At 49.7% G+C, this 20,655-nt stretch overlaps 2 protein-coding genes across 2 annotated transcripts in view; one reads left to right on the forward strand and one right to left on the reverse strand.

Moving 5' to 3' along the window:
- CZIB (CXXC motif containing zinc binding protein) overlaps nt 1–20,655 on the forward strand; it is a 379,487-nt gene that overhangs the window by 95,202 nt on the left and 263,630 nt on the right. The gene's annotated exons all lie outside the window — the stretch shown is intronic.
- TTC14 (tetratricopeptide repeat domain 14) lies at nt 3,098–19,370 on the reverse strand. Its single transcript, XM_078869046.1, has 13 exons — nt 19,176–19,370; nt 16,775–16,907; nt 15,746–15,876; nt 15,024–15,223; nt 13,849–13,936; nt 12,943–13,072; nt 12,221–12,376; nt 11,621–11,692; nt 11,320–11,439; nt 11,076–11,198; nt 10,680–10,797; nt 6,973–7,085; nt 3,098–6,305 (listed from the first exon to the last, which is right to left on the reverse strand). The coding sequence occupies exons 2-13, from the start codon at nt 16,891–16,893 to the stop codon at nt 4,535–4,537; spliced, it is 3,141 nt and encodes a 1,046-aa protein (XP_078725172.1). The 5' UTR covers nt 16,894–16,907; nt 19,176–19,370; the 3' UTR covers nt 3,098–4,534.

The raw sequence follows: 20,655 nt of genomic DNA on the forward strand, positions 1-20,655 counted from the left end.
TCGGTCTACTAAGCCGAGGCCTCAAAAGTCACCGCCAATTCAGGATCCTGCGCTATAATCCACCTACGCCAACCATGGGTGGAAAAAACCCGATTTTTCCAGCGGCAGGCATCGGGTTTCTTTTTTTAGAACCAATTAAACCGAATTTCTCCAAATCTCAGATCGAGTTTAATATAAAAGACAATTAAACCCGATTGAAATAAGTATAAGCCGTAAAAACTAAGTTTTTCACTATAAATCCTTTATATGCGTGGCAGCGAACTTAATATAAAGGATTTAAAAATATATTCGCCTGTGGAGGACGCGGGGATCGATCCCGCGACCTTTGGCATGGGAAGCAAGGGCGCTACCAACTGCGCTACTCCGCCACAGCCTGTGGAGGGGTTACGCTCTGGGCTCTTACACTCTGACGTTCAGCCAAAGCCATGAATGCGTTCTATTTGAATATATGTAAAATATTTTTTTTTTGCCTAAAAAGTGTCAAATTTTGGGAATTTTTTTTCACGAACAATAATTGTCTGGCACAACGAGTATGTGTGGAAAATGTCAGCTCGATTGGATCACGGGAAGTGGGTTAAAAAACGACCGAAAGATTTGCACGGTCCAAAGCAAGCAAGCAAGCACGCAAGCAAGCACGCAAGCAAGCACGCGAACTTAATATAAAGGATTTTAAAAACCCGACTGTGCCACCCTTGACGCCAACTGACACTACCGCTCCATATTGCGAATGCCCTCAAACGCGTTGCATTGCTTCTCCTACCCAATCATAACTTTGGTTGGTTTCTGGGCATTCGGGGGGGGGGCGGCTTCTCTTGACATGCAAAGGGTTTGATGCATGCTGATTTTATTTTAAAATGTCTTATTACTCAATATTCCATACTGTAAATATTACATTCCAAACTGATTTTTTATCTCATGATACCAAAAGCAAATTTGGGAGATGAATTTTTTTTTATTTTTTTCATTAAATGGGGGAAAATGTTTAAACATACCCAATGACACTGGGAATATCCACAGACTTGTATGACGAAATACAGCAGGATTTACGTTTATTCAATATATGAAGCAACACTTTTCAACCAAAGCCGTAACAAGTGATGACCACATTTGGCCTAATTTATTTTGTATCCATTCGAACCAGGATTGCCCACGGTGAATGCATTTATTTTTTACGAAGATTGACTGCAAATAAACACGAGTTCGTCTATTTTACCGAGTACCACGACCCTCGGGAAACAGTTTTTATTATTTATATGGAAGCAACAGCAAAAATAATTGGGCCGAGCATGGCACAGTGGTTCTCTCACTGCGCTTTGAATCGAGCGACACGCGTTCTCTTGCCGGCTATTTGCAACATAAGTGGCGAGCAATATCTAAACCGGTCCTCCAACTTGCTGAAGAGTGGTCAAACAATCCCCATGGCCCACACAGCCTTCGTTCAGCAGTGGAATGGGAAGAAAATGGATGTAATTTATGAAATACTCCTACTACACAAACATGGGTGGTGCAGGATTGGAAAGTTCTCTTCGCAGTTTTGAAGGCAGTGGGGGAGGTTGGATGAATTTAATAAATACCACTAGTAAAACAGTTGTCATCCCAAGGGAAATTAGCAGCCCAGGCTCATTTGAGCCTTCAGCTGATTTTAACAAAACGAACTTCTAGACGAGATGAAAATTAGGCATCTCGCCATCAGATATGGCTATTCCTACTCGCAACTCAGCACACGTTTGCTGGCTCGTCACGGGGGCCCCAATGCTCCAACTATACGGACGTCTGCACTCAAGTCTCGTACTCGACCGTAGAACCCCATGCACCGCACGCCTGACTGGGGTCGGTCATACACCGAGCTAGTTGACATGCAGCTACATTCCACAACGCACATCATCTCAGGCACTGTTCAACCAACTCTACTTCTTTGGCTGCCAGTTCTGAGCAACGTCACTCCTCTGCACGCGACTGGCAAGCTACGGATGAAGATTCGCGTCTGACGTACGTCAAATATCTGCAGCCCGCCAAATGCCCTGTATATTACAAAGGCACCCACTGTGGACCAACCTTGCCACGCCAGGACGTGCAAGCGGTCATTGTGATGCGAGTGGTTCTTATCGTCAACTAGGAACCAATTCCTCGTGGACGCATGCGATCCGCCCCGCCTGGTTTGATCTTCCAACGCCTCGACTCGGCCCTGCTCAACAGGCTTTCCCGAACTGGCCAAGGCCTCGCGTGTTTGGCAAACCTGCACGGGCGAGGCCTGTGTGCAGCAAACCTGCACGGGTGAGGTTTACGTGACAACTCGACCTGTGGCCGTGGTGCAAGACAGACGGTGACGCTGCACGTTGTTAAAGACCGTGCGTCTGTTAACGAAGCTTTAGAGGCGGTCTGAGGACGACACGGCATTCTTCAAATAATGAAGACGCTGCCTGGCTCAGCGCAAACACAATCACGCTAAAGAAATAATTATCACTGGTAATCTAACGTACAAGTATTGATCTACAACCAACCTTTAGATCGTAAATGTTCCCTTTCCCAACGTAGATAATTCCAGCAACAATTATAATGTATATAGCATCTAAATGGAATAAGTATCTGGAGGTGCTTTCCTAAAAAAAATAAATAGGAAGGGGGTGAGGGAAAGAGTGGTTAGATCAAGGGGTACATTGGGGGAGGGGAGATAGGTACACCGTGGCACAGCCTTTGATAAAGCAATCGGGGGCCCAGCACCAATAAGAGCCCCAGGGACAGCCGGGGCAGAGAGGGCAGCACCAACGAGCCCCTAGGGCAATCTCGAGGAGCCTGAAGCCCTTCAATGAGTCCCAGACATGCTCTACCTGGAGATTATTCAGCTTCCCATACATCTGGTGGACACTCCGATGAACACGCAACTCGCAATTGGATGACTGTACGGTGGGGAGGGGGGAGAGGGGTCAACATACTATTCCTCCAGGATCGACAAGATGAGTATCAATTTGTGTGAGCTCAAGAGTGTCCGTCCTCCGGCCCACGTGGTAGAAATATTGAGTTTCCACCCCTCAAGGCCACCATTAGAGATGAATTCAGCCTCATGTTATTTCAGCAAAGAGACAGGCTTTCCATGTCATGAAAAGAGAACATCATTAAGACAATTTATGGTGATGAAAATGACTAAGCTCGTGGTTAAACAAAACAACAAAAAACGCACAGAAATATCTCTCGGATGCATTTTCGGTTTTGTACTGCGTGTCATTCGGCAGAATGTCCGAAACTGCGCTCCACGTGCTGGGAGCTTCTGGAGCAAAACGTTGGACATCATGACAAACAACATGCGGTACAACCCGAAAACACAAAGAGTTGTACAGCACAACCAATACAAATCTACGCGGTAGTAATAACACAAAAATGCTTTCCACGTTACCGGATATTTGGCAAATTGTTTAAATCATTTTCTTGAACTTAACAGCATCCCACGACAACTGATAAACAAATCCTTATTCAAAACACTCTGTTTAGCGTTGACTGTCCATGGCCTCTTGTCTGTCGGCTTCCCTTGTGGTGCTGACGCGAGAGCATTCCACCTTGCGGAGGCGACGCTGCCCCTTTAGGCGGCCGAACCGTGAGTGTCAAAATGTCCCTGTGGGCTCGAACAGTCTCCAAAACCAACGACGAACTTTGAACAAAAAAAAACCCATCGCCTCCAGCAACGCAGAGACATTTTCTTCAACCTATCGCAGGAGTGGCATAAATCTTCATTCTCTGAAATGCCAACGTCATCCTTTCATTTGTAAATGTTTCTCATGTCCCGTCAGGAGAGAATCATGCACTTACTTAAAGACGCAACCTTAAAAAAATCCGAGTGGGCTCCATAGTTTGTGGAAACATGCCGGGGCTGTGTATCACGGGCCGCCCTACACGAGTTTCAACATTCAATAATGAGGGAAAATAATAATTTTTAAGTCACAGCTACACAACTTTCGATGTTTACAGCGCCCTCCAGTGGCATCACGCTCTACGTCTACGTCGCACCATGCGATTCTCAGCGAGGAGCGGTCTCCACGTGAAGCCTATGGAGCCCGGTGCACGTAGAGGGACATTTTACAGCTGTAACGATTACCAATGTCAGAAAGCCGATTATTTTTTCATCATTTTGAAACTGTCAAGAAAAAAAGAGGTCCCGTAGGTTACCTGTGACTTAATCACTCGGAATGTCTTCAAACTCGGAAGAGGAAGCAAGCACGAGCCTAGATATAGTGCTTGGTTAGGTGACCATTACGCACAAAAGGTGTTAAAGGCTGCAGGGCTACATCGTAGGCAGCAGAGGGCACTGCAGCAACAAACATTTGCCGTGCTCTACTTCTGTGCTCCCTGTATATGCCCCAACCTGGACTGCCCACCATGGCAAAGCTATGATCAAATAACCTCCAATACCCAGGCGGTGTGGGGAGAAGTTGATTGACAAAGAGGCTGTACATATACTGATAAAACAAACCAGCACCTGGTTTGTTTTTCTAGGCTTGTGTCTAACCCCCAAATCCCCCATGGTAGTACAGGGACAAAATAATCACGCGGTAGTCTCCTTGTTCTTGTCGCGCTTGAACCTCTCGATCTTGCCCAGGATATCCTGCAGCTGCTGTGGGAGATCCCTGTCTGGCTGCGAGTTGAGCAACTTCCCAGATCTCCCCTCACCACTGCTCTCCCCTCCCTGCTGCTCCCACGTGGCTGAACCTTCAACACCACCGCCATCTTCTCCACGATCCCCCCCTCCTCCTCCTCTGTCTCCGCCTGATATTGACCGCAACCTTCCTCCGCCTACCTCCCTACCACCTCCTGCTCCTCCATCTCCTCCTCCACCACTATCGCCTCTTCCTCCACTGACCGAAACCGTCCGCTGCCTCCTGCTTTCCTCCCCCTTCCAGTTGCCCATTCGCTCTCCCGTTCGGGGTGCACCCTGCTCTGCTCCGAAAGCTGTCGCCTCCACCACGTCGGACGCCAGGCTCGATGAGGACCTGTGGCTTGGTCTCTCAGGGCCCTCAAAGCTCCTGTTCTGCCCGCGCTCCCAGTAATCACGAGCGTCGCCGCCACCGGCACAGCGGCCTCCTCTGGGCTCGACACTGTGGCCCTGCCTCCTCCCGCTCCCTGCCAAGCGCTCGGACTCGTGCCTCCGCTGAGTTTTCCCGTCCTCATTGCGCGACGCTCTGGGGCCTGAAGCATCGTGACGACGCCACAGGTCCTCCTCCGCATACTCCACCTCCTCCTCCTGCTGAGAGTCATACGAGACGCTCAGCTGCCCCAGGCCCGACCGATCGGTGGATGCGTGGCCACCGACGCCACAACCACGACGACTACCGCCGCGGATATGGCCTGGCTGCTCCCGTCGCGGGCCGGGGCCCCGCGAGGCGCTCGGTGAATTATCGCTGGAGTCCGACACGACCACCACGCTGGGCGCTCTGCCCGCCCTTCCGTCACGCAGGAACGATCCAGACGTGCAGGGTGGCGGGGAGCAGGCGTCACCAGCACCGTGGTAGTCGTGGCGGTACCACTCGCGGGGGCGGCGCGGCGAGCGTGAACCCCCCGCCCCCACCGTGTCCGGGCCCGCAGGCTGCTCTTTCCGTTCTGCGCACGGGGACTTGTTACGGCCAGACCTCCCCTGCGAGGGCGAGCGGCCTTCTCCCATCGTGCTCCGGGCGTAACTGCGATCGTACGAGTCGTCCCCTCTCCTCACCGACCCTTGTTCGACCGGGGAGCAGCGTCTGTCCGGACCCGGGGACACACTTCTGCAGCTGCCACTGCCCAAGGAAGGCCGCTTCTTCCCCGCGTTGTTTTTCGCGTATGAAGGTCTCCCATTGGTGCTTCGCTCAGAGCCCGATCGTGTTCGTGACCGCGAGGAGGTGGAGGAGGAAGAAGAGGACGAGTGGTGAGAGATGGATCGCGGCGCTCGCCCCCCAGATCTCTCCGTCACGGACTCCTTGCGGCTTCTTTGTGACTCAGACTCGGTTCTCCGTCGGCTGCTGGAGCTCGGCCGGTGGCGCTTGGCGTGTGACCGGCGCTCGCCGCTGCTCTCGCTGTGCCTCCGCTTGCGCTTGGGTTTGGACGAGGAAGACTTCCGTTTCTTTCTGTGCCCACTCGTCTTCTTCTTCTTCTTCCCTTTGCCTTTGCCCCTCGCCTTCGACTTGGACGGCTTCTTCTTGGCACGCTTCTTCCCGCTGCGCTTGTGCTTTCGAGAGCCGCCTCCGCCGCCACCAGAGGAGGAGTGCGAAGACTCGGAAGAGTCGGTGGAGACCGTGATGACGGATGAAGACTCCGAGGGCGATCGCCTGCGCTTCTTCTGCGTTCTGCAACAAGGATTGGTCGTTTGGTTCAGCGAGTCATCGATAAGAGCAATGAAAGCCACGGCATTAGCTCATCACTTTAATTCAACAAAGCAGTGTGCCAGTGTCGCATTCGGTAGCGCACACGCAACGGACGGACTTGCGCTTTGACTAAAACAGCTGGGCTTCAAAATGATTAATCGGTGTCGTCATTATCAGCCTCATCAGTAGCAGTATCATAAGCACCATTTATATCAATAAGTATGAGCGAAAACAAGAGTACCATCAGCAGCAACATTGTCATGATCAGTGGCATCATCACTAATCGCCACTTACTTCCAAAAAAGTTGCGAAGGAGAAAGGAGCAGCGCTCGCCACGACTATCACGAAAGAACAACTTTGAAGAGCATTTCTCATACATTGAGTCATGAAAATCAAGACATCATGTTGACTGTTAGTAAAAGTGGGCTTGGTCAGGACACGTTGCTAAAAAGGGATGATGGCCAATGGTCCTGACTATTAACAGTGGCAGCCAAAAGATAAAATATGCCCGAGTTGATGTCCACCACGGAGACGAAGCAACAAGATCAGTTCCTGTGCAGGTGGCCAGACTGAGGGATAGTTACACAACAGACCGTGAAAGATGGGGAGAGACTTTCATCCAACAGCGGATAATCGATGGGCGTCTCACCTCTTCTCGTCATGGAGCAGCTGCCGCAGCTTGTCCGCACTCGTCGCTTCCCGGGCGACGTCCTCCTTCTGTTGACGCTTCTTCTCCTCCAGTTTCACCTCCGCCTCCCGCTCCTCCACGCCCGCCAGAGCGCGAGCCGAGACGGACGGTGCCGGGTCCATGGGTGGCAATTCCAGCCGGGCGGCAGCAAGGAGGGTGGACGAGCCGTGGACGAGCCGTGGACGAGTGGACCAAGCGGTCGGGAAAACGATCGCGGCACCCCGAACGGGAGCAAGCGGCGGAAATGGTTTGCGCGTGCGTCAACGGGTTGGTGCCCCGCCCACCCCAGCCGCCACAACCGGGAGAATTTGCACGACGGTAAATGTTGGGTCCAAAGGGAACGGCCGGGGCGTACGACGCACGCGCGCAAATATACGCGTGTAAATGTATAACCACACAATGTGTACCATACATGTACACGCAGCGTCACATATTTAGGGCAGGGAGATTCGAATTTTACGACCGCGTTGACGGAGTCAATTAAGCCGGTGTTTAACGTGACACACGTCATGTTGCATTGCCATCGTATTGGCAAAGCAGTACATTGGGCACACGTTTAGCGCACGTGCGCAATTTGCGGGCAGTGTGCGCATTTTGCCAGAAGCAAATGAATTTTACGTCAACGCAGCGAGAACGCGAAGTCGCAGACCAAGAGTGAGTTGCGTGCAGCGTGGAGCGCTCGTGCCGATGAGACAGACGCAGTGTTTGTCCGATGATGATGATGAGAAAACAATCGAGCAGCTCCGGGGCAGCAGTGCGTCATTGGGTTTCGTTTCAGTGGGGTTTTGGTTTCCATTTAACGAATTTGGGTTTTGGTTTAATGAGTTTTCGTTTCGGGTTGTTTGGTTTTGGCGAAGGGGATTTTTGTTTTGTGAACACAGAACAAGGCGAGCGTGTGCATCGGGAACACGAGTGCGATCGTTACCCCGATCGTGCTCGTGAGGGGAGGGGGGGGTGAGGGCGGTAGTTAGGAGTCGAGCGAGCCCAGGTGAACGCAACTCGTGCACGCCGTAAGCCACCGATGGTTGGCGGCGCGTTCCAATTCCCGTCCCCGCAGAGTCGGGTAAAATTCACAAACAATTCTCAATGTCATTTTACAAAACGTTTTACAAAGTGAGAAAATAAATTAATAAAAATTGCAAACAGTTTCAACGGGTAATTAAAGGTTTGTTTTGCACGATAAAATATAAACCAAAAATTGCACCAAATTATGACACATGGAGCAAATGTGCGCGTGTTGAGAGCGAGAACATGTTAACGGCGATTGTACGATTGTTAAATATTTGCAAACAGGGGGCGAGGTTTCCATCGTCACATCAGATCAGGATTTACAACCGTTTGGGCGACATAAATTAGCGTAATTTGAAATGCAAAAAAAACGTAATTCCCAATTTCGATGTTGGTAATGTTGACGATTAACAAAAATACGATTCGTAATGAAATGTGGAAACACGTCACATGTACATTTCAATGTGCGAGTGACAGTGAAAGTGACCGCGTTGGAATCAAAACATTCGGATGCAAGGTTTTAGATTGGTGAGTTGTGGTTAAAAACATGGGTTAAAGTGACGTTAGTGCACAAAATTAGGAATGGTTTTAAGAATTGGTTGTACCAAAAATAAAATGTCACAATTGTTTTAAAATGGCAGAAAAAAAAAGTCCGATTTTCATTCGGCAAGTAACACAACAACATTGATTGAGAACATTTAGTTGCATGCAAATGGTAACGTAATGGTAAAACGAAGTATATCAACATGATGGCCAATTAACGAGAAAATTTTACAAAGTGTGAAAATATAAATTGAGAAAATGTTACAGGGGTGATAAAAGTTATTTTGTTTTATTTGTTAGATTATTTCATGTTTAAATTAGTAAAATAATTTAGCACAGTAACATGTATATATGGTAAGAGAAGGTAGAGTTGTAAATGTGATTTATAGTTTTAAAATATTCGATTAAAATATGTAGAAAGTTTTATGGTGTTAGGTGTAGCAGTAGAATAGGGAAGAGGTTTAACCCAAAAATACCAAGTCACAGACCAATATCCAAAAACACACGCCAATATAGACAGACACACACGACACATCACCATTCAAACATAACCCATTATTATAAACAATAACATAACCCAACACACACAAAACGTGCACAGTACACGATCCACAATCACACACCAACAAGACATACAACCACATTCCCACATAACCCAATACACAGGAAATGCATATGCCAACACCAAAATCAGAATCAATCATACAAACCCATTAGATACCAACACGCACATACACATACCAATGTCACACGTAACCCATAACACACCAATACCAATGGCAACAGGCAAACACACACACAATACACTCAACCCCACACACCCCATTCGATATAAACAATGCACACCACCACTCAGCCACACAACCATACGCACAGCACACAACCTCACACAAAGCAATGCAACACGTAAATTAACAGACACAGCAACACGAACGTACAATATACACAACACACAATAAGCAACCTCAAACATCCACGCACACCCACCACAAAACACACACCCTCGCACACATCTCAACGACATGGGCAAACAAACACACACACACAGATGGATATGACAAAATGCACGACAACACACAAATACATCCACAAAAAAACACAAGCACCCACACACACCAAAGTGTATTGCGATATATGACAACATACACTCCGACAACCCCAAACACGCCAACACATACACAGGCAATAAAACACACATCCTCACACACAACCCAAGCAGACAACAGAAGCAACAAACGCACATTGACACACACGCAACACCCACACACATTTAAATCCCAAACAAGGACATAAGACGCCCAGTAACAACATTTTTGGCACGCATCGGCAGCGCAGGTCACACATTAACACGGGCGTAACACGTTTTTGGGAGTAATTTATTCCGCGGTTTAGAGATATACACGAGAACGCGATTGTATTCGATCGGATTTCAGTTTAAAATTTATGGGGGGAAAACCAAAACCCATAAATAAGTAAATAAATAAAGTACAATACAGGACGGTACACGATAAATAAAATTGTGCAAATTTTAACGCACGCAATTATATAAATAAGGCCATCACAGTAAATATTGTAGACGACACAGCACACACAAATGGAAATGTAACGCACCAGGCATTACTCCGTGGAAGAGAGTGAGGTGTAGTGAATCGTGCATTACCAGCGTTACCAGTGTCACCGGCCAGGTAGGAGGTTCGAGTGCGGTGATGGTGGTGGTGAAGGAGGAGACAGGATGACGTCACCATCGCCATCGATTCAGGGTGCCCCGTGGTGGGCGAACCCCACAGGTGCACACGGCCACACGTACACACGCGCGCACGCAGACACACACACACACGTACAAAGACACATACACGAGCAGCACAAAACAACTTGTCAGTATTTTGATCTGGAGTTCAGTCACAGGCAACAGCAGCTCACCACATGCAAAAAAACCCCGTAAATAAATCGAATATCCCGTGCGAAATTTTGCACCTCTATCGTGGGCTTAAGAACAGACTCTAATCGAGGAGTTGATGCCGTGCTGCAATTAAAAACATAAATCTTCGCTTCCAACATCATCGCGGGGGTTAAACGTGAACTTTCCTCTGTCGCCCCAACATATGCACCGCATTCACCTGCAGCTTGGCTCTCACGGCCTTGAGGCCGTCGTGAGCCGGGCCCAGCTCCGGCACCAGCTCCAGCGCGCGCTGGTACAGCGACTCGGCGCTCAGCAGCTGTCCCTCGGCAAACACCCTAAGGGGGCGAGGAACGGGTGAGACACAGGGAGGGTGTACAACACAGACAGGCAGCAGTGCGCACAGAGACACTCGGGGTAACAGACCCCGAAGCACCGACGCGTTAGTGCTACTGTCGGGGGTTCGTAACGCAGTGCACTAACCACTGCACTCCCGCTACTCAAAAAAAAACACACATGCTCTCACACATTCACACACACACACAAGAACACACATGCTCTCACACATTCACACACACACACAAGAACACACAGACTCGCGTTCCCCTGTACTCACTGCTGCCCGCGCTGCCACAGCGTCTGTCCCAGGTACTTGCGCGCGTTTCGGTGCATCGGAGAGGCCTCCAGCGCCGCCTCCAGGTCCTCCATGGCCTTGGTCAGGCTGCCCTTGCTGGCGAACCTGCAGAGAGGTGTCGGGGGGGGTAAGCATGTGGGGAATAGAGGCGCTCCCAGGTTTACGGCGCGGCTCAGAGTCATCACAGGGTGTCCACGTCGGGTGCAGAGGGCGGGGGTTCACTCACAGCGCGCCGCGCGCCACCAGGGCCTCCACGTTGGTGGGGTCCATCTCGAGAGCGCGGTTGTACGCGTTCATCGCTTCCACCGGCTGCCCCGACTTGAAGTGATCAACGCCGCTCTTCACACTGGGAACGGGCAGTATACACAAGCACAAACATGCGCGCGTCCCATGACAGAGACCTATCTATTCAGAGGATGACCACTGGCCGACAGCACGATGAGCCGAGTTGGAGGCACAACAGCGATTTCAAATTGAAGCGTTTTGATATCGTGTCAAAGCTTGACGGCCTTTACACTCAAACTCACCACTTCAGAGCCCATGCAGTCGACTGCTTCTGTCTCAGCACCGGCGCAAAATCCTCCGCCGAGAAGTCGGAGCTGCACAACGAAGCAAACGAAGAATCGCGTCACAGTTAATTACACGACGGCGATGGTGGGTGTGGCGACAGGTTGTACAATGTGACTGTAAAGGCATCTAAATACAACCGCATCTCAAGAAGCTGCACCCATAGATAGCTGTGTTGGAGAGGTTAGGTTAGGAGTGGGATACCTTTTCCTTACTGATGGTCAAATAGCACATTCAAATAATACCTTTGGCAGGCCAGATATTAACATACACCCCAGTGTTATCCAATTATTAATTTGAAAAATATCGTGCATTTAAAGAGCAACAGAAGTGACTGCCCCCGTTAATATTTTTAACGCCGTGTTGCGAAGTCGAAAAAAATCCCCCTCTAATAGTTGATAAGTGTGACCGAGATGCTTTAGGCGACGCATAAACATACTTTGCGTGCCGTTTTAAAGTGGTAGTCCTCATGTGGCTGCGGGCCACGCGAGATTAAGTCGTGGGCCGAGTGTTCCCCCCACCCCTGCACTGGCCGTCCCGAGACACACAGCCTCGCTCACCTCTGCAGCCCACGCAGTAGCGAGGGCGGGTGGCTCTCGCTGACGCCCAGGCGCGACATGAGGAACTCCACGCACGCCGGGTTGGAGAAGGCCACCGAGTTGCGCAGCGCGTCTTCGTACGTCAGCGTGTCGTCCCCAGACACCGCCAGCACGCACCTGTGGCGCCAGCGTGCACGTCACACATGCGTGTGAGCAGGTACAACACAGGCACACAAAGGCACGGTGAAGCCGATTCACCTCCAGCTACCTCAGAATGCGTGGTGCAAGGTGGCTTTTGTCTAACCATCGAACAAAAGACGGTCACTGCATCGCGCGCTTTCAGATGCGCTTCTGCGGCCGTCTGGAACGCTCTTCCTTCCGATATTAGGAAGGCACTGGAGCTATGCACTTTCAAATCTAGATTGAAAACGAATTTCTTCAGAACTGCTTTTTCCGTTTAGTTTTTTGTCCTTCCCCCGCACCTCCGATTAGCACGGTTGGCTACGTATAGTGCAAAACAAGTTCAACATACATACGTACAGCGGGAGCCAATCCATGTTAGTCTATGGAGTCCAGTGTTAGGACAGGGATTTGAAAACGTGTTCATGTGATACAGAATTAAATGTAGCTCTCTGTCCAATTTCCCCTGCTCTTCGTAGCAGTGCCTGAGCCCCTCCGACCCGTGGGCCCCAGTACAGTTACATGGCCTGCAAGCTCAGTAGCTAGACCACTACGATGATTACCTGTAGTGCGGGGGCATCTGCTCGGCGTTGATGACGCCCAGTTTGACGTGGGCCACATGTTCGGGCAGGGCGGACGTCTGCACGGAGATGGTCAGTCTCTCCTGCTCCTCGTCCACGTCCTTCATCACTGCTGCAAAAAACGAACACAAAGATTCCCGTGCAGCCTTTCACAACACAGAAGCAGGGAAACCTACAGCCCGTGGGCCAGATCCAAACCACGACTTCCATTTCATACGCCCCGTGTCCACATGAGGCCTTCCAATTGAAAATGGCCCACTAACTATATTTGCAAGTATCTGTCATTGCAAACATATTAGCTGCTCCAATTGGATGTTAGAGGGAGAACATTTCCACAACTAACATGAGTGGCCAGTTATATGCAATCTAGTCCCAAGCAGCTACTGCCACCACTTCTTCACCAACCCCCACTGATCAGCGTGTTGAAGCATGATCAAATAAAACCCCAGACTGAACTGTCGTGCGGAGGCCTGACAAAGGCCTGTACATTATTATTATCAGTATTGTACACAAGCCAAACACCTTCTTGGTTCTTTCGGTAAAGTCACGTAGAAGGAAAATAATAAAATAATAAAACATATTAAAATAATTCTCACGACGTTTCGGCCACAACGCAGCCGTCCTCAGGTGAAGAACAGGTCTGTCGGAAAGACAGCGTCTGAATGTTGGTTCATGTTGGTTCATTCAGACACTGTCATTCCGACAGACCTGTTCTTCACCTGAGGACGGCTGCTTGCGTTGTGGCCGAAACGTCGTGAGAATTATTTTATTATTATTTTTTTTCCTTCTACGTGACTTTACCGAAAGAACGAAGAAGGTGAATCCCTGCAGTCACGAAAGCTTTAAATCGAAAGCCAAGCACCCTGCGTGAGTTGTGTGTGCTGGTACCTCTAATAAGGTCCCCGGGGTGGTAGTACGCAAACGGGTCCTGGTGGTAGCGGCCCTGTGTCGGGATCTCCCTCGCCGGACACAGAGCCTGGGAGAGAATCAACAATTTATCACAAAATCGTCAAAATATGGAACATTAATCACCTCCATTCAGCACCTTAATTTATTACCGATGAAGTACTGATCAGTGGGTACCGTAGTATTGAATTGCGCGTTTGAAAATTGACATGTGAATTTTTGTTTCATTAATGTTATTTGCACTTATTTTTTATTTAAACAAAAAAATATAAATAACATTTACAAGCTGTACCATGGGCTAAATATGGTATTTATGGAATTAACAGGATTCTGTGAAGAAATTGTATACACAAGTACACCATACCCCTTCAAAAAAAACGAATGCAGTATTTCAGAAACACATTGTACCTTGTTTAATAAAACAAATGTGACACGACCCATTCTTTTGGAACAAATTGTTCCTTCTTTTGGAATGTATTTGACTGTGCATCAAGCAAATGATTGTGAATTAAGTAGAGGAAGTCATTACAGCCGATGCCACTATACATCTCCGTAACTTAATTTCTTCTGCTAGATAATGCAACCATCATATGGTTGACACTTCACCTCCCAAGGTTTGCTCTTACAATATCCCATCATCTTACCCTGTCCTGCCACGAAATCCCAGAATCCTCAGCACACAGACAATTTTTCTAATATTTTTTTTATCAACTTATGGCTGGAATTTAACCCTTTCCCATTCCGACACATGTGCAAGTTACAGGGTGGGTCCCGTTCACCACTGAATCTCGGAACGTGCAAACGGTTAGCGTTAATTTTATTCGGAGAGGCATAGCGCCGTTGCTTTTAAAGACATTTTACTCACCGCAGAAAACTGCAGCGACGCAATCGCACGCTTTGATAGCCAGTGCCAAACTGTGCCAAACACCCTCCCACATGGGTGGGGGGGGGGGGGGAGCCTCGGTACTGATTAAGTTATTTTAGATGAAAACTCATGACGTACGCGTATAGCATCGGAATGGGAAACAGTTAAAACCATCGCTCGCGTACGTGCGATCCAGATCCGATAAGGGCAGGGCAGCTACGATGGCAGCAGTAGTGAGGGCAGCCTGTGGATAGCTCTGAGCATGGAGGGGGCAGCCAGTGAGGGCAGTCACCGTGATGTTGAGTTGCTCGATGTCACGTGTCTTTCCGCAGTCGAAGCACACAAGGTTCACGAAAAAGCCAAACTCTTTGACGGCGGTGACGCGGCCGATGAGCAGGTCCTGCGGCTCCACGTCGGAGAAGAACTGGGCGCGCGCCACCCCGCTCCGCACGCACATCAGCTGCTCCAGCGGCGGCGGCACCGCCACATACTCTGCACACGGAAATGTGCAAGTCGGTCGAAGATTAGACATGTGCCGTGACACGTCGATAAAAATAAATCAATACTAACTCTGTAGGTTTTTGCAGTTGTGCGTGTATGAATCTATTCACATTAACTCTCAATATTGTTTTGGGTTGTACCACGTGTCGTTCAACATGTCCAACACTTCCCTCCACTAGCTGGAAGGTTGTGGAGCTTAATGTTGCACATCATGCCAAACAACCCGCAGTGCAATGCGAAAAACGCATGCTCCCAGCACTTGGAGCAAAATGCCTGACATCAGGCAAAACTAAATTTTTGTTAAAAACCCAGGGTCCCATTACCCTGTTGAAATGCCATTGCCTATAATGGAAACTGATTTGCCCTTGGTAATGATACGACGACATGTGCATGCACAGTACGACTATGGTTCGTGTTGTGTTGAGAATGGTTCAAAGTGAAACGGCTGTGGTCCTGCTGTGTTGAGGATGATTCGCTCAATTAGTGCACAGACGGATGACAGCCTGGTCGCACCTCTCCTCTCATCCTGGCGCGTAAGACCGCTCCCTTCGCGGGACTTCCACCCTTTGGCGAAGAGCAGGTCGGCTTTCTTAGCTATGAAGTGCTGAATGCGGAGGCTCAGGGAGTCCGGAGGGGAACTCAGTCTGATGGACAAGTACAAACACACAAGATAAGACAAAGATCCCCCATCTAGCAAGCAAAGACTGTTGCTGTTAGCGAGCAACTACAAAGGTTGGCATGGCACACAAGGGGATGGTGTGGGCAGCATCATCCACGCCTGGCTGACTTTGGCTCCCCAGTGGGCGAGTGACAAGGGAGTGGGTGGGCAGGTACGAGGGCAGACAGGTTAATGGATGGGTGTGTAGTGGGCGAGCGGGTGGGTGTGTAGTGGGCGGGTGAGTTGGTGTGTTGTTGGGAAGGTGAGCGGTTGAGTAGGTGAGTGGATGGACGGGTAAGTGGGTCGACAGGCAGATGGATGGTAGCGTAGGAGATTTCCGGCTGGATATACAGGTAAACAGGCAGGCAGGTAGCTGGAATGGTGAGTAGATAGACAAACAGGTAAGTGGTTGGGTGTGTAGGCAGGGACAGGCAAACCAACAAGAGAGGTGGGTGAATGGGTGTGGGGGGCATTTAAACAGGCAAACGGTGGAGTGGACAGTCAAACGGGAAGTAGGGCGAGTGGGTGAGTGACTGAGTTGGTAGGTAGTCATTCAGAATCAAAATGTTTATTTAGACTAGAGAAGGAATCTGATGAGGTATGAAGCTCTTATTCACAGATGCCCAGTAGGGGTCGGGTCAGCAAATTACAAAACCTATTAAAAAACGATAGGAGCGTGTAAATTATAGAAAAGGTAAGCAAGTCACGGAAAATAAATTACTTGCGTAAGTACATTAATTACTTCCGATTTATCGACACTAAACGCAGGCTTGGGCAAGGCAGCAAAACAACAACAGTCCCAGACCACAAATCCCCTGAATAAAATTGCACATTAAAATGTCAAACTATCGATACACGGGGCAGACAGGCACGTGGAAGCTCACCGGGCCTCGGGGGCAGTGATCGCAGCGACGTCCAGGTTCTCATCCTGCTCCGCCTGGAGCATCGCGAGCAGCGTGGGACCGTGGTGCTCCACGCAGCGCTGCAGCTGCGCCTGGTCCATGATGACTACCACGGCTGACCCAAGGAAGACAAAGACCACATCCGTGTAGCTTTAGGGGACATCTATTTAGTACGTACGCATGGAGGGGGGCGGGGGGGTTAACCCAAATGCATTCGCCTGCGTATAAGGGGTCTACTGACAATGTACGAATAGGAAACGGGGGGGGGGGGGGTGAAGCCTCGATAATAATTTGTCTACATTGGCCTTCAAATGAGTTAGATAGTCCGGCGGTGGACTGTTTGCTTAAACACGTTAATATTATTCATCCTTGATCGTTTCTACGTGTATTAAATATCGGCCGTTCTATAGGATTCGGGGGGGGGGGGGGTGTAAAAAGTACGTGTGCGTACAGGGAGGGGGTCAGGTTTTGACAGATTTTTGCGTACCTACGAAATGGATGCCCCCTTAACAGACGATTGAGGGCAAGTGCTGTTCGTGAGTAGCACCTACGAAGTTCATAATAAAGTTTTTGGGTTAGATCGCGTTATTTATAAATGTGTCGTAACCCTCCACCACACAACACGACCAATCAGCAAAAAAGTGTCACGTTGACAAAAGACAAATAGTTCACTACTTTAGCCCACCGGTGTGTTGAAGAGTTAAACTACATTTACAATTTTTGAGTACGACGTTTCGCTGGGAACTGCATCCATCACCATCGGGCGAATTGCATCCAGCATCATCGGGCGAATTGCCCGATGATGCTGGATACAATTACCAGCGAAACGTCGTACTCAAAAATTGTAAATGTTGTGGTTTCACGCTTAAACACACCGGGGGGCTAAAGCAGTGAACTATTTGTCTTTTGTCAACGTGACACTTTTTTGCTGATTGGCCGTGTCGGGTGGTGGAGGGTTACGACACATTTATAAATAACGCGATGTAACCCAAAAACGTTACTATGAATATTGGTCGCGAAAGCCTACGTGCTAAACTGAGCACCTACGAAGGCCGGCACCGGCACACGAAGGGGGGGGGGGGTGGCTTCCACGCTGCAGGAAGAGATGGGAAACACGTGCTGTTCAGTGTAAAAACGAACGTGAACATTATTGTCTTCACGTATTTCGCCTAAATAAATCCCTTCCGATGGAACATCTCGTTTGCGCGGGTGTCCAAAGGGGGTGAATTGACACGTGCACAGTAAACGATGGCGCGTATAAAAACGTTTTTGCAAGTACAAAACGTTTGTATACGTGTCGTAATTTACACGATCTAACCCCCCAAAAAACCCTGTATTGTAAGTGAATATCACACCTAGGCAAACACATCCACTGTATAATGTAGTGCAGGTGTGCTTCAATTAAAGATGCAATTAAGGTCAGACTTGCGGCTGATTTTAATGTGTCTGGGAGACTGATAAGTTAATCCACTGCTGGATGAAGGCCTCCCCCAAGTCTGCTAAAAAAACATTTCTTTAGAACTGCTTTTGCGTTTAGTTTGCTGTCCGATTAAAGCGGTTGGCCACGTACGGTGCGAAAGAAGTTCAACATCTAGTAAAACAAAGACCCCCTCTCTCGTATAGCCTTAACAGGCTGCTGGGGCAAGTGCTGTTAGCGAGTAGCACCTATTTAGGCTGGAAAGTCACACAAAGGGGTCACCCCCACACCCGGCCGCCTTTGTCTCCCCAGTGGCGATGCTAACACACCGCAACCAGGCACCCATTTGAGGCCGAGTCGACCTAGGGGAAGACCTCACGACCGTGTTCAGACAATAATCGTCACGCTTGGCGGTGTTGGTGGCCGTGTTCGTAGCGTTGCACCACCGCTCCCCCCACGTACATACGGTAACATACACACACGTGGGGGGGGGGTGTTTAACCATACTTCACCACGCTGGTCAATGGCGCGTTGTGGGAGTGGGGCTTAGCAAAGGCCCCGGTTCAGAACGTCAGATATTATCATTCACCACTGTTGCAAGCCGTGGCCTGGAATAAAACTCGTGTTTATCGGCACTAAACTAAGGAGTTATCGAGGTTAATTTCCTCAAGTTTCGATGTCCAGGGCCTCTAATTATCACGAAACCATCTCCCGCCATGTTAGAGACACCACGACTGCGGTGCAGTGCCCCCCCTCAAGACGTGTCACCAACTCCACAGTCACACAACACGCCGCTGTAGTGTATACATTTACAAATTAAACATTTCAATGGCTTTGCTGTTGTAAACCCCCACTTGGGGGGGCTGTTGTAATTCTAACACGGGAGGGCCTTAACACGGAGTCCAGACTTAAGTCTGGCAAATAAACAAACACCGCAATTTATAATACATATTAAAGACGTTTTACCTCAAGCGCGCGATTGGTAATGATGCGACTTGAGTGGAGTTATCAAGGCGGCAACCTTTCGTTGTTGCTTCAGACAAACCGTGCGACTACGAATGATGCCATCGGTGATTTGAGCGCAACGTGGCCCAGCGGAGCCTTCTCTGTCGACCCGGAATCCCGGCGTGCCCCGCGACCGGTGCAGCCCTCGACTTCCCATTCACGTGGTGGGGGTGGTGGGGGTGGGTGGGGTGGGGGTGGTGTGGGGGGGTGGATGGGGAGTGTGGGGGGTGGGGTGAGTGAGGGGGATGGTGGTGGGGGGTGGTGGTGGGGGGGTGGTGGTGGGGTGGGGGGTGTGGTGGATGGAGGTAGTGGTGGGGGTGGTGGTGGGGTGGGGGGTGGTGGGGGGTGGTGGTGCGGGGTGGTGGGGGGTGTGTTGGGGGTGGTGGGGGGTGGTGGTGGGGGGTGGTGGGCGGTGCGGGTGGGGGGTGGTGGTGGGGGGTGGTGGTGGGGGGTGGTGGTGAAGGGTGGGGGGGGGGTGGTGGGGGGTGGTGGTGGGGGGTGGTGGTGAAGGGTGGGGGTAGGTGTGTTGGGGGGTGGTGGGGGGTGGTGGTGGGTGGGGTAGTGGTGGGTGGGGGAGTGGTGGTGGTGGGGGGGTGGTGGTGGGGGGAGTGGTGGTGGGAGGGTGGTGGTGGGGGGAGTGGTGGTGGGGGGTGGTGGGGGGGGGTTACTTCCAGCGACGGTGCAGCCCACGGCTTCCCATTCACGTGGTGGTGAGGGGGGGTGGTGGGGGACGGTGAGGGGGGGGGGTGGTGGGGGGGACGGTGGGGGGGATGGTGGGGGGGGACGCAATTTATGAATCGCTGGCTACACCGCTTCCAGGGCAAGGTGCATATAACGCAGTGCTGTCAACCCACGTGTTCTCGTACAGGTCCACACGGCCGTTTCAACACGGGCAAAAATGTGCTTGTCGATTTGTGTTGGGACTTTGTAGGATGAAAGTTGAGATTCATAAGGGCACGAGGTGACCAATGAGGTCTGAATTGGTCTGCAATCAGGCAGACACTGATAAGGGGTTGACAGTAGGGCTGATTAATGGATTTCAAATCGAAATCGCAATTTGAAACAATGCGATTAGTAAATCGCAAAGGCTGCGATTTTTTGCGATTTGAAAAGTCATGTTACTTTATTATTGGAATTGTTTTATTTATTATGACTTTATTTATTTAACTTAACAATTGTTCGATGTTTGATTGTTCTATTTCAATTTTTTTTATTTTGTTTTATTTTTCTACCTACGTGACATTACCGAAATAACCAAAGAGTATACGGTATTCATCTTCTTGGTTCTTTCGGTAAAGTCACGTAGAAGGGAAATAATACAATAATAAAAATAATAAAGTAGCTTACTTTTATTATTTCCCTTCTACGTGACTTTACCGAAAGAACCAAGAAGATGAATCCCTGCAGTCACGAAAGCTTTAAATCGAAAAAAGTATACGGT

Source organism: Lampetra fluviatilis, chromosome 27 (genome assembly GCF_964198595.1).
Source record: "Lampetra fluviatilis chromosome 27, kcLamFluv1.1, whole genome shotgun sequence".
Lineage (NCBI taxonomy): Eukaryota > Metazoa > Chordata > Hyperoartia > Petromyzontiformes > Petromyzontidae > Lampetra > Lampetra fluviatilis.

Bases quoted from the DNA above. Each gene is read 5' to 3' on its own strand.
- TTC14 (XM_078869046.1), bottom strand. From the start codon at position 16,893: ATGGACCAGGCGCAGCTGCAGCGCTGCGTGGAGCACCACGGTCCCACG. The intron at 13,073-13,848 runs GTACCAGCACAC...CGTTTTTTGCAG, and splicing joins CCCCGGGGACCTTATTAGAG to CAGTGATGAAGGACGTGGAC. The intron at 11,693-12,220 runs GTGAGCGAGGCT...TTCGTTGTGCAG, and splicing joins CTACTGCGTGGGCTGCAGAG to CTCCGACTTCTCGGCGGAGG.